The sequence below is a fragment of the Castanea sativa genome, chromosome 10 (genome assembly GCF_040712315.1).
Source record: "Castanea sativa cultivar Marrone di Chiusa Pesio chromosome 10, ASM4071231v1".
Classification (NCBI taxonomy): domain Eukaryota; kingdom Viridiplantae; phylum Streptophyta; class Magnoliopsida; order Fagales; family Fagaceae; genus Castanea; species Castanea sativa.
Genome location: NC_134022.1, coordinates 5,085,108 through 5,098,144, shown reverse-complemented (window position 1 = coordinate 5,098,144; position 13,037 = coordinate 5,085,108). Strand labels below are relative to the sequence as shown.

The following is a 13,037-nucleotide window of genomic DNA, read 5'->3' as shown; positions in this document are numbered from 1 at the left end:
TTAGTCCAAGTTCTCTAATCTCTAAAAGGCATGTTAAGAGTGTATTTGATATCAGCTTTAGCTTTTAACTTTTAGAGTCCGTTTGTTTTGACTTCAAACCATTTCAAGAAATCATTTTCTGTAAAACCGTGTGTTTAGTTGCGCATGAAAAATAGAATTTCCAGAAATGCATTTCATTTGACCGTAAAATTAAACAGTTTGACCCGAAAATGGCTTGAAGTGAAAATTTTCACTTCAAACCATTTCCAGACTCAAACGCGCAAAGAGAGAGAGAGAGAGAGAGAGAGAGAGAGAGAGAGAGAGAGAGAGAGCACCCCAACACCCCAGCACCAGCTCCACCGAGATCGCACCCCAGCACCGACGCCGCCATCTAGATCTCGCGATCTTGTTCACGCCGCCTTCGCCGTCGATCGCGCGATCGAAACCTCCACCGCTCCGACTGCGCGATCAAAGCCACTGCCGCGCCGATCGAAGCCTCCGGCGTGCGATCAAAGCCTTCGCCGCACCGATCGAGGCCTTCGCCTTCGATAATCGCGATCTCGCCTCTCTCTCTTCCTTCTCTCCTGGATTTGATGATTTTTTTTTTTTTTGGGTTTTGTTTCTTTTATGTAACTCTGTTGAGAAATGAAGATATATATTTGTTTGGATGCTGAGAAAATGTGAGCAACAAGTAGAAAATGTATTTTCTATGGTATTTTCAAGAATACAACCAAACGCTAAAAAATATTTTCCAAAGTATTTTTTAAAATACCACCAAACACCTAAAAATATTTTCCTTTCTGAAAAATATTTTTACCTGAAAATATTTTACACTTGGAAAACATTTTACATCGAACCAAACACAGCCTTAGCTTTTATATTTTATGTACAGCTTTTTAATACATCACTTTTTCTTATTTTTGTTTTTAATGTACAAGTATACTTCAATACACTTCTAGGAAAATCTAATTAAGCTGTTCCCAAACAAACCCTAAGAGTATTTCAAAACAATAAGTCTAGATACACAACAAATTTCAAAACATTTTTGTTTTTTTATTTCTTACGTTGAAATGACAAATTATAATTGGTGTACATTGGAAATGATAGGCTAAAGTGCAAACTACACTTTTAAAGTTTAGGATCTTTGAATTTTACACCATAAAACTTCAGAATTTAGATTTTACCTTTTTTTTCTTTTTTCTTTTTTTTTTTGCATCAGCAGTGTTTCCATATATATTTTTCGTTAAGTGCCACATAAACTTGCTATGTGTGTTTAGTTATTCCAATAAAATGATATCACATAATTTTCATTATGCCATGACATTTTATTTGAAAATAATATGGCATCATTTTATTGAACAAAATAAATATGCGTGACGAGTTTATGTGATATTTAACAGAAAATATGAATGAAAGGGTTGTTGATACAAATGAAATATAATTTCTAGTGGTAAAATCCAAATTCTAAATTTTCAGGGAGTAAAATTCAAATTCTGAAACTTAAGAGTGTAAAATCTAAAACCGCATAAATTTTATAGGTGTAATTTGCATCGTAGCCAAAATGATATTAGCAATGGTCTCGTATAAAAGTGAAGTTACAATTGTTATAATTGTTACAACTTTTCACCTAAGTTATTATGGAAAAAGTTGTGAAATTTATAATCTTGCATAAACAATAGTTACTTGTATTTTTTTAGAAGTAATGATATATAGTTAGATACTTTTTATTACACACTCACAATGAACTCACTGCCATATGAACTGAAATTATGTTTTTAAGATATGATTTCATAAGATAGTATGTACTGAGGGTGTAATAACAAATGTGTAATAAGATTTTCCAATTTATTAGCATGTAATTTGACCAAAATATACTTACAATATTCGTAAAAACCCTTTAGAATGATTATTATTACCATGCACGTAATTAACTTCGGTACAGTACTCACATCTATATCATATTTTATTTACACTAATTCAGTTGAGATTTTGATTATTTAAATGCATCAATCATAAATTAAAAGCAGAAAAAGAAGAATGCATATTCATTAGTCATTATAATTAAATACAGCTTCTTGAGAGCATTAATTCGGCATTCATACAATACTGCTGAATTATAAGCTATCATCTTACCCATGCTAATCTTTTTTCTTTTTTTTTTTCGTTCATATTAGAGTAAGAGACGCGTTCTGATATAGAGAAGAAATTTTAAGGGGCGTAGCCACCATGGCCACCACCCTCCCCACTCCCACTACCTCCTCCGTATCCACCCCCATGTGCACCTCCTGCACCATAGGCACCGCCACCACCGCTGCCACCACCAGAGCCACCTCCACCACCACCACCATGACCACCAGCAGCTCCACCACCAGCACCTCCTCCGGCTCCTTCACCACTGCCATACCCACCTCCACTTGCTCCTCCTGCACCATAACCTGCTCCACCGCCCCCGCCACTCCCACCACCACCTCCTCCACCATATCCACCACCACTCGCTCCTCCAGCACCATAGCCGCTACCAGCACCTCCTCCTTCACCACTTCCATAACCAGCACCATGCTCTCCTCTTGCACCGTATCCAGCACCACCTCCACCGCCACTTCCTCCACCACCTCCACCACCGTATCCAGCCCCATGTTCTCCACCAGCACCACCTCCTTCCCCACCGCCACTTCCATATCCAGCACCACCACCAGCTGCCCCACCTCCACCTCCACCTCCACTTCCACTTCCACCGCCACCGCCACCACCATTTCCACCCGCACCTCCATATCCTGCACCACCACCTTCTCCACTCCCTGCACCACCTCCATAGCCAGCACCCGTAACCCCATGTACTCCTACAGCTCCATGAACAACAGTGCCATAGCCAACATGCACATTTCCATTTTCAAGGGTAAGAAGGGCTCGAGTAGCCGAACAAATACCTAAGCCCAATAGAGCAAAGAAAACAACACTAAACACTTTCTGAATCGCCATGGGAAAATAGCAATGTTGGAATAATCCCACAACCTTGAGTTAGAATGGAATGGAAGGAGGGTATATATAGGAAGGGGATGGGGGTCCAAAAGCGCGTCTACTTCACAAAGAGTGGTTGAACCGCACGGAAAAGGTATTTTTGGAGTCCCACATTGTGGTCCAACAATATTGGTTTCACTCACACTAGCGACTCACCCATTAGTGTGATTTTGCTGTCGCCCACATTCTCGCAAATGTGTTAACCCAAATCTTTGCATAGACCTAATTATAATTTTATCCTGTCCTAATCCTATTAAGTGTTTGATGGATTTCTGATGTCAAAAAAAAAAAAAAAAGTGTTTGACGGATTTCAGACTTATTGATCTCCTTTTCACACTCATGGTTAACTAGTTTTTATTAATTTATTCATTTTGTGGTGACTAGTATGCACTAAATAAAGAAATGACCACGTACGTACGTTAAGAGAGCAACTAGTTCGGTTATTTTTTGAGTCAGATGCATGTACTGTATATTATAATGTTTATATGATCTTTGCAGGTTTGCTTTTGGTTCAAAGTGTGTGTATAATATTGTGATTCGCATATGATAATTACATTTGTTAACATGACTTCTCATATGTGTTTATCAAAAACACAAAAAAAAAAGACTTCTCATATGTGATTTATCTGAAAGTTAGCCCCCGAAATTAATAAGCCATAAAGAGTAAATTTATTCTGTAAATTTTTTTTAGTAAGACTGTAAGAACATATTTCAGCTTCGTATTTAACTTTAATCTTCTTGTAGTGTTGATCTAAGATATCTTATGGTCCCAATATTGGGTGCCAGTCCTTTGGCTATCACAACTTACGAAATATTCTTGGAATATAATTGCCACACCTTACATGGTTAATACCTTTTATTAATAAATCTATTACGTTGGTTTAGAGACGAAGACGCAGAATAAATGGACGAGGCAAATTGCATTTACTAGGGGTTCCATCTACATCTAGGTATACATAGTTTGCTAAATTTAAAATCTTTTTGTAGTCTTTATCTGTACATGACTACATCGTATCTATTACTATGTAACTAATGCAAGGAGATTTGATTCTATATTTTCCATTATTCAGTGAGAAACTGGCACAACGATTTGATGTATAAAAAGTTCACTAGCTAAAAATTTGTTGAGTAGTGCATGTTCAAACTTGGCTCGTTAGAAAAAATCAAAAGCTCGAACTTGGCTTGAGCTTGTAACAAGCCTAAAAATAATATTTGAGCTTGAACTCGTGAGAAAGCCAAAAGGCTTGAGCTTGGCTTGGCTTGACTTGATTAATTAGTCAAGCCAAACTCAAGCTTAATATCAAGCTCAAACTTGAGCTCAAGTCAAGTTTTTGAGCTTGAAATCTAAAAGAAATTATATTATTAAATGCTTAAATCACTAAAATTAAGAAAAAAAGAAAAAGAAAATAGTACACTCATTTTATCATGTATCTAGTTTTATTTGTGATTAGCTATTATTCAAACTAATAATTTACATAATTAAATTCATTTATTCATCATTCTTTGTCTAAAGTTTCAACAATTATTCAAAATACAATTTTTACATTCACATTAGATATTGAAGGACTAGAAAAATACCTGTTTGTAAATATTATGAATAAAAAAATACTAACATGTTTCATAACTTTACTTTAGATGATTGATAGGGAAAGATCATATGTGGCCTACTTAATTATTTATTTATTTTTAAATGTAACTATAGTCTAAAGCGGTCATTGATCAGTTTATTGGAAATGAAACAATTAAGGTAATATAAGTAGTACTCTCATGTTGGCCATGTCATTATTAAGATGTGTAATGAGTATATTTAGCTAACACATATAAACTTATAAATGAGTCCATGCTTGAATTGTTGAGTATCAAGTTTAATAGCTCACGAGCTTATTCGTGAACAAATATTTTTTCTTGGGCTTGGCTTGTTTATTAAATTAGCCTAAAACTAAGACTCAAGCTTGGCTTATTTAGAAACAAACAAACATGAACAAGCTTTTTATCGAGTCGAGCCCGAGTTGTTCATGATTTGCTTGGTTTATTTACAGCCCTATGAACTTGCAATGTTAACTAAGAAGATAGCATGCAAACTCAAGCATGTCCAAGGGAAGAAAATAAAATTAATAACCATGTAAATTATTCCTACAATTTATATAGACTTCAAGGATAGTATTATTTATAAAAACCTTAAAGGGAGAATGTCATTTTGTTCCCATATTTTTGGTATGATTTTTAAAATAATAAAATAAAATATTATGTTAGGAAAGTTAGACATGAGCTTATTTGTCAAATACAAAGAGGAGCATTATTTTGTGAATGGTTTGGAGGTAGTGTCATTTCATGATATCTTTACAAGATTAGTGTAATTTATCTCCTTTTTTTTTTGGTTAAATAATTGTAAAGAGAAGAGAAGGGGAGGATAAAGCCTATTGGTGAACTCCCAAATGAGTACCAAGAAGAGATTCTTAGTCCGAGTTCTCTAATCTCTAAAAGGCACATTAAGAGTGTATTTGGTATCAACTTTAGCTTTTCACTTTTAGCTTTTATATTTTATGTACAACTTTTTAATACATCACTTTTTCTCTTTCTTTTTTTAATGTATAAGTATACTTTAACACACTTTTAGCAAAATCTAATTAATTAAGCTGTTCCTAAACGAATCCTAAGAGTATTTCAAAACAATAAGTCTAGATACACAACAAATTTCAAAATGTTTTTGTTTTTTTATTTCTTATGTTGAAATGACAAATTATAATTGGTGTACATTGGAAATGATAGGCTAAAGTGTAAACTACACTTTTAAAGTTTAGGATCTTTGAATTTTTCAACCTAAAATTTCAGAATTTAGATTTTACCCAAAAATGTGTGAGTGTGTGTGTGTGTGTTTTTTTTTTTTTTTTTTTTTTTTTTTTTTTTTGCATCAGCAGCCTTTCCATCTATATTTTTCGTTAAGTGCCACATAAACTTGCTATGTGTATCTAGTTCGTCCAATAAAATGATATCACATAATTTTCATTATGCCATGACATTTTATTTGAAAATAATATGACATCATTTTATTGAGCAAAATAAATATGCCTGACGAGTTTATGTGATACTTAATAGAAAATATGAATGAATGGGCTATTGATATAAACAAAATATAATTTCTAGTGGTAAAATCTAAATTCTAAATTTTCAGGGAGTAAAATTCAAATTCTAAAACTTCAAAGTGTAAAATCTAAAACTGCATAAATTTTATAGGTGTAATTTGCATAGTAGCCAAAATGATATTAGCGATGGTCTCGTATAAAAGTGATGTTACAATTGTTATAATTGTTACAACTTTTCACCTCAGATATTATGGAAAAAGTTGCGAAATTTATTTTGTGCATTGGTGATTACGAAATGGTATAATCTTGCATAAACAATAGTTACTTGTATTTTTTTAGAAGTAATGATAGTTAGATACTCTTTATTACACACTCACAATGTACTCACTACCATATGAACTGAAGTCGTGTTTTTAAAATATGATTACATAAGATAGTATGTGCTAAGGGTGTAATAACGAATATGTAATAAGATTTTCCAATTTTCTAGCGTGTAATTTGACCAAAATGTAGTTACAATATTCGTAAAAACCCTTTAGAATGATTATTATAACCATGCACGTAATTAACTTTGGTACAGTACTCACATCTATATCATATTTTATTTACGCTAATTCAGTTGAGATTCTGATTATTTAAATGCATCAATCATAAATTAAAAGCAGAAAAAGAAGAATGCATATTCATTAGTCATTATAATTAAATACAGCTTCTTGAGAGCATTAATCCGGCATTCATACAATACTTATGAATTATAAGCTATCATCTTACCCATGCTGATCTTATATTATTTTTTTTTCCGTTCATATTAGGGTGAGAGACGCATTCTGATATAGAGAAGAGATTTTAAGGGGCGTAGCCACCATGGCCACCACCCTCTCCACTCCCACTACCTCCTCCGTATCCACCCCCATGTGCACCTCCTGCACCATAGGCACCGCCACCACCACTGCCACCACCAGAGCCACCTCCACCACCACCACCATGACCACCAGCAGCTCCACCACCAGCACCTCCTCCGGCTCCTTCACCACTGCCATACCCACCTCCGCTTGCTCCTCCTGCACCATAACCTGCTCCACCGCCCCCACCACTACCACCACCACCTCCTCCACCATAACCACCACCACTCGCTCCTCCGGCACCATAGCCGCTACCAGCACCTCCTCCTTCACCACTTCCATAACCAGCACCATGCTCTCCTCCTGCACCATATCCAGCACCACCTCCACCACCACTTCCTCCACCACCGTATCCAGCCCCATGTTCTCCACCTGCACCATATCCAGCACCACCTCCTTCCCCACCGCCACTTCCATATCCAGCACCACCACCAGCTGCCCCACCTCCACCTCCACCTCCACTTCCACTTCCACCGCCACCACCACCACCATTTCCACCCGCACCTCCATATCCCGCACCACCACCTTCTCCACTCCCTGCACCACCTCCATAGCCAGCACCAGTAACCCCATGTACTCCTACAGCTCCATGAACAACAGTGCCATAGCCAACATGCACATTTCCATTTTCAAGGGTAAGAAGGGCTCGAGTAGCCGAACAAATACCTAAGCCCAATAGAGCAAAGAAAACAACACTAAACACTTTCTGAATCGCCATTGGAAAATATCAATGTTGGAATAATGCCACAACCTTGAGTTTGAATGGAATGGAAGGAGGGTATATATAGGAAGGGGATGGGGGTCCAAAAGCGCGTCTACTTCACAAAGAGTGGTTGAAGCGCACGGAAAAGGTATTGTTGTTGTCCCACATGGTGGTCCAATAACATTGGTTTCACTCACACTAGCGACTCACCCATTAGTGTGATTTTGCTGTCGCCCACATTCTCGCAAATGTGTTAACCCAAATCTTTGCATAGACCTAATTATAATTTTATCCTGTCCTAATCCTATTAAGTGTTTGATGGATTTCTGATGTCAAAAAAAAAAGAAAGTGTTTGACGGATTTCCGACTTATTGATATCCTTTTCACACTCATGGTTAACTAGTTGTTATTAATTTATTCATTTTGTGGTGACTAGTATGCACTAAATAAAGAAATATGACCACGTACGTACGTTAAGAGAGCAACTAGTTCGGTTATTTTTTGAGTCAGATGCATCTACTGTATATTATAATGTTTATATGATCTTTGCAGGTTTGCTTTTGGTTCAAAGTGTGTGTATAATATTGTGATTCGCATATGATAATTACATTTGTTAACATGACTTCTCATATGTGTTTATCAAAAAAAAAAAAAGACTTCTCATATGTGATTTATCTGAAAGTTAGCCCCCGAAATTAATAAGCCATAAAGAGTAAATTTATTCTGTACATTTTTTTTTAGTAAGACTGTAAGAGCATATTTCAGCTTCGTATTTAACTTTAATCTTCTTGTAGTGTTGATCTAAGATATCTTATGGTCCCAATATTGGGTGCCAGTCCTTTGGCTATCACAACTTACGAAATATTCTTGAAATATAATTGCCACACCTTACATGGTGAATACCTTTTATTAATAAATCTATTACGTTGGTTTTGAGACGAAGACGCAGAATAAATGGACGAGGCAAATTGCATTTACTAGGGGTTCCATCTACATCTAGGTATGCATAGTTTGCTAAATTTAAAATCTTTTTGTAGTCTTTATCTGTACATGACTACATCGTATCTATTACTATGTAACTAATGCAAGGAGATTTGATTCTATATTTTCCATTATTCAGTGAGAAACTGGCACAACGATTTGATGTATAAAAAGTTCACTAGCTAAAAATTTGTTGAGTAGTGCATGTTCAAGCTTAGCTCGTCAGGAAAAATCAAAAGCTCGAACTTGGCTTGAGCTTGTGACAAGCCTAAAAATAGTATTTGAGCTTGAACTCGTGAGAAAGCCAAAAGGCTTGAGCTTGGCTTGGCTTGACTTGATTAATTAGTCAAGCCAAACTCAAGCTTAATATCAAGCTCAAACTCGAGCTCAGGTCAAGTTTTTGAGCTTGAAATCTAAAAGAAATTATATTATTAAATTCTTAAATCACTAAAATTAAGAAAAAAGAAAAAGAAAATAGTACACTCATTTTATCATGTATCTAGTTTTATTTGTGATTAGCTATTATTCAAACTAATAATTTACATAATTAAATTCATTTATTCATCATTTCTTGTCTACAGTTTCAACAATTATTCAAAATACAATTTTTACATTCACGTTAGATATTGAAGGACTAGAAAAATACCTGTTTGTAAATATTATGAATAAAAAAATACTAACATGTTTCATAACTTTATTTAGATGATTGATAGGGAAAGATCATATGTGGCCTACTTAATTATTTATTTATTTTTAAATGTAACTATAGTCTAAAGTGGTCCTTGATCAGTTTATAGGAAAGGAAAAAATTAAGGTAATATAGGTAGTACTCTCATGTTGGCCATGTCATTATTAAGATATGTGTAATGAGTATATTTAGCTAACACATATAAACTTATAAATAAGTCCATGCTTGAATTGTTGAGTATCAAGTTTAATAGCTCACGAGCTTATTCGTGAACAAATTTTTTTACTTGGGCTTGACTTGTTTATTAAATTAGCCAAAACTAAGACTCGAACTTGGCTTATTTAGAAACAAACAAACATGAACAAGCTTTTTATCGAGTCGAGCCCCGAGTTGTTCATGATTTGCTTGGTTTATTTACAGCCCTATGAACTTGCAATGTTAACTAAGAAGATAGCATGCAAACTCAAGCATGTCCAAGAGAAGAAAATAAAATTAATAACCATGTAAATTATTCCTACAATTTATATAAACTTCAAGGATAATATTATTTATAAAAACCTTAAAATATTATGTTAGGAAAGTTAGACATGAGCTTATTTGTCAAATACAAAGAGGAGCGTTATTTTGTGAATGGTTTGGAGGTAGTGTCATTTCATGATATCTTTACAAGATTAGTGTAATTTATCTCTTTTTTTTTTGGTTAAATAATTGTAAAGAGAAGAGAAGGGGAGGATAAAGCCTATTGGTGAACTCCCAAATGAGTACCAAGAAGAGATTCTTAGTCCGAGTTCTCTAATCTCTAAAAGGCACATTAAGAGTGTATTTGGTATCAACTTTAGCTTTTCACTTTTAGCTTTTATATTTTATGTACAGCTATTTAATATATCACTTTTTCTCATTTTTGTTTTTAATGTATAAGTATATTTTAACACACTTTTAGCAAAATCTAATTAATTAAGCTGTTCCTAAACAAATCTTAAGAGTATTTCAAAACAATAAGTCTAGATACACAACAAATTTCAAAATGTTTTTGTTTTTTTTATTTCTTATGTTGAAATGACAAATTATAATTGGCGTACATTGGAAATGATAGGCTAAAGTGCAAACTACACTTTTAAAGTTTAGGATCTTTGAATTTTTCAACCTAAATTTCAGAATTTAGATTTTACCCAAAAATGTGTGTGTGTATGTGTTTTTTTTTGTTTTTTTTGTTTTGTTGCATCAGCAGCCTTTCCATCTATATTTTTTGTTAAATACCACATAAACTTGCTATGTATATTTAGTTCGTCTAATAAAATGATATCACATAATTTTCATTATGCCATGACATTTTATTTGAAAATAATATGGCATCATTTTATTGAGCAAAATAAATATGCCTGATGAGTTTATGTGATACTTAACAGAAAATATGAATAAATGGGCTGTTGATACAAACGAAATATAATTTCTAGTGGTAAAATCTAAATTCTAAATTTTCAAGGAGTAAAATTCAAATTCTAAAACTTCAGAGTGTAAAATCTAAAATCGCATAAATTTTATGGGTGTAATTTGCATCGTAGCCAAAATGATATTAGCGATGGTCTCGTATAAAAATGATGTTACAATTGTTATAATTGTTACAACTTTTCACCTCGGATATTATGGAAAAAGTTGCGAAATTTATTTTGTGCATTGGTGATCACGAAATGGTATAATCTTGCATAAACAATAGTTACTTGTATTTTTTAGAAGTAATGATAGATACTCTTTATTACACACTCACAATGTACTCACTACCATATGAACTGAAATCATGTTTTAAAATATAATTACATGAGATAGTATGTGCTAAGGGTATAATAACGAATATGTAATAAGATTTTCCAATTTTCAAGCGTGTAATTTGACCAAAATGTAGTTACAATATTCGTAAAAACCCTTTAGAATGATTATTATTACCATGCACGTAATTAACTTTGGTACAGTACTCACATCTATATCATATTTTATTTAGGCTAATTCAGTTGAGATTTTGATTATTTAAATGCATCAATCATAAATTAAAAGCAGAAAAAGAAGAATGCATATTCATTAGTCATTATAATTAAATACAGCTTCTTGAGAGCATTAATCCGGCATTCATACAATACTTATAAATTATAAGCTATCATCTTACCCATGCTAATCTTATTATTATTTTTTTTTTCGTTCATATTAGAGTAAGAGACGCATTCTGATATAGAGAAGAGATTTTAAGGGGCGTAGCCACCATGGCCACCACCCGCTCCACTCCCACTACCTCCTCCGTATCCACCTCCATGTGTACCTCCTGCACCATAGGCACCGCCACCACCACTGCCACCACCAGAGCCACCTCCACCACCACCACCATGACCACCAGCAGCTCCACCTCCAGCACCTCCTCCGGCTCCTTCACCACTGCCATACCCACCTCCACTTGCTCCTCCTGCACCATAACCTGCTCCACCGCCCCCGCCACTCCCACCACCACCTCCTCCACCATATCCACCACCACTCGCTCCTCCGGCACCATAGCCGCTACCAGCACCTCCTCCTTCACCACTTCCATAACCAGCACCATGCTCTCCTCCTGCACCATATCCAGCACCACCTCCACCGCCACTTCCTCCACCACCTCCACCACCGTATCCAGCCCCATGTTCTCCACCTGCACCATATCCAGCACCACCTCCTTCCCCACCGCCACTTCCATATCTAGCACCACCACCAGCTGCCCCACCTCCACCTCCACCTCCACTTCCACTTCCACCGCCACCACCACCACCATTTCCACCCGCACCTCCATATCCCGTACCACCACCTTCTCCACTCCCTGCACCACCTCCATAGCCAGCACCAGTAACCCCATGTACTCCTACAGCTCCATGAACAACAGTGCCATAGCCAACATGCACATTTCCATTTTCAAGGGTAAGAAGGGCTCGAGTAGCAGAACAAATACCTAAGCCCAATAGAGTAAAGAAAACAACACTAAACACTTTCTGAATCGCCATGGGAAAATATCAATGTTGGAATAATGCCACAACCTTGAGTTAGAATGGAATGGAAGGAGGGTATATATAGGAAGGGGATGGGGGTCCAAAAGCGCGTCTACTTCACAAAGACTGGTTGAAGCGCACGGAAAAGGTATTTTTGGAGTCCCACATGGTGGTCCAACAATATTGGTTTCACTCACACTAGCGACTCACCCATTAGTGTGATTTTGCTGTCGCCCACATTCTCGCAAATATGTTAACCCAAATCTTGCATAGACCTAATTACAATTTTATCCTATCCTAATCCTATTAAGTGTTTGATGGATTTCTGATGTCAAAAAAAAAAAAGTGTTTGATGGATTTCCGACTTATTGATATCCTTTTCACACCAATGGTTAACTAGTTTTTACTAATTTATTCATTTTGTGGTGGCTAGTATATACTAAATAAAGAAATGACCACGTACTTACGTTAAGAGAGCAACTAGTTCGGTTATTTTTTGAGCCAGATGCATGTACTGTATATTATAATGTTTATATGATCTATGCAGGTTTGCTTTTGGTTCAAAGTGTGTGTATAATATTGTGATTCACATATGATAATTACATTTGTTAACATGACTTCTCATATGGCAATAGCTGATAATGTGATTTATCTGGAAGTTAGCCCCCCAAATAAGCCATA

At 35.5% G+C, this 13,037-nt stretch overlaps 3 protein-coding genes across 3 annotated transcripts; all 3 read right to left on the bottom strand.

Annotated features, from left to right (window-relative positions):
• Positions 1–1,996: 1,996 nt before the first annotated feature.
• LOC142613286 (uncharacterized) lies at positions 1,997–2,988 on the bottom strand. Its single transcript, XM_075785574.1, has one exon. It carries the CDS (start codon positions 2,956–2,958, stop codon positions 2,188–2,190), a length of 771 nt encoding a protein of 256 aa, XP_075641689.1. The 5' UTR covers positions 2,959–2,988; the 3' UTR covers positions 1,997–2,187.
• A 3,747-nt stretch (positions 2,989–6,735) lies between these two features.
• LOC142613285 (uncharacterized) lies at positions 6,736–7,755 on the bottom strand. The gene has a single exon (XM_075785573.1). It carries the CDS (start codon positions 7,698–7,700, stop codon positions 6,927–6,929), a length of 774 nt encoding a protein of 257 aa, XP_075641688.1. The 5' UTR covers positions 7,701–7,755; the 3' UTR covers positions 6,736–6,926.
• A 3,641-nt stretch (positions 7,756–11,396) lies between these two features.
• Positions 11,397–12,427, bottom strand: LOC142613284 (uncharacterized). Its single transcript, XM_075785572.1, has one exon. It carries the CDS (start codon positions 12,369–12,371, stop codon positions 11,589–11,591), a length of 783 nt encoding a protein of 260 aa, XP_075641687.1. The 5' UTR covers positions 12,372–12,427; the 3' UTR covers positions 11,397–11,588.
• Positions 12,428–13,037: the final 610 nt, after the last annotated feature.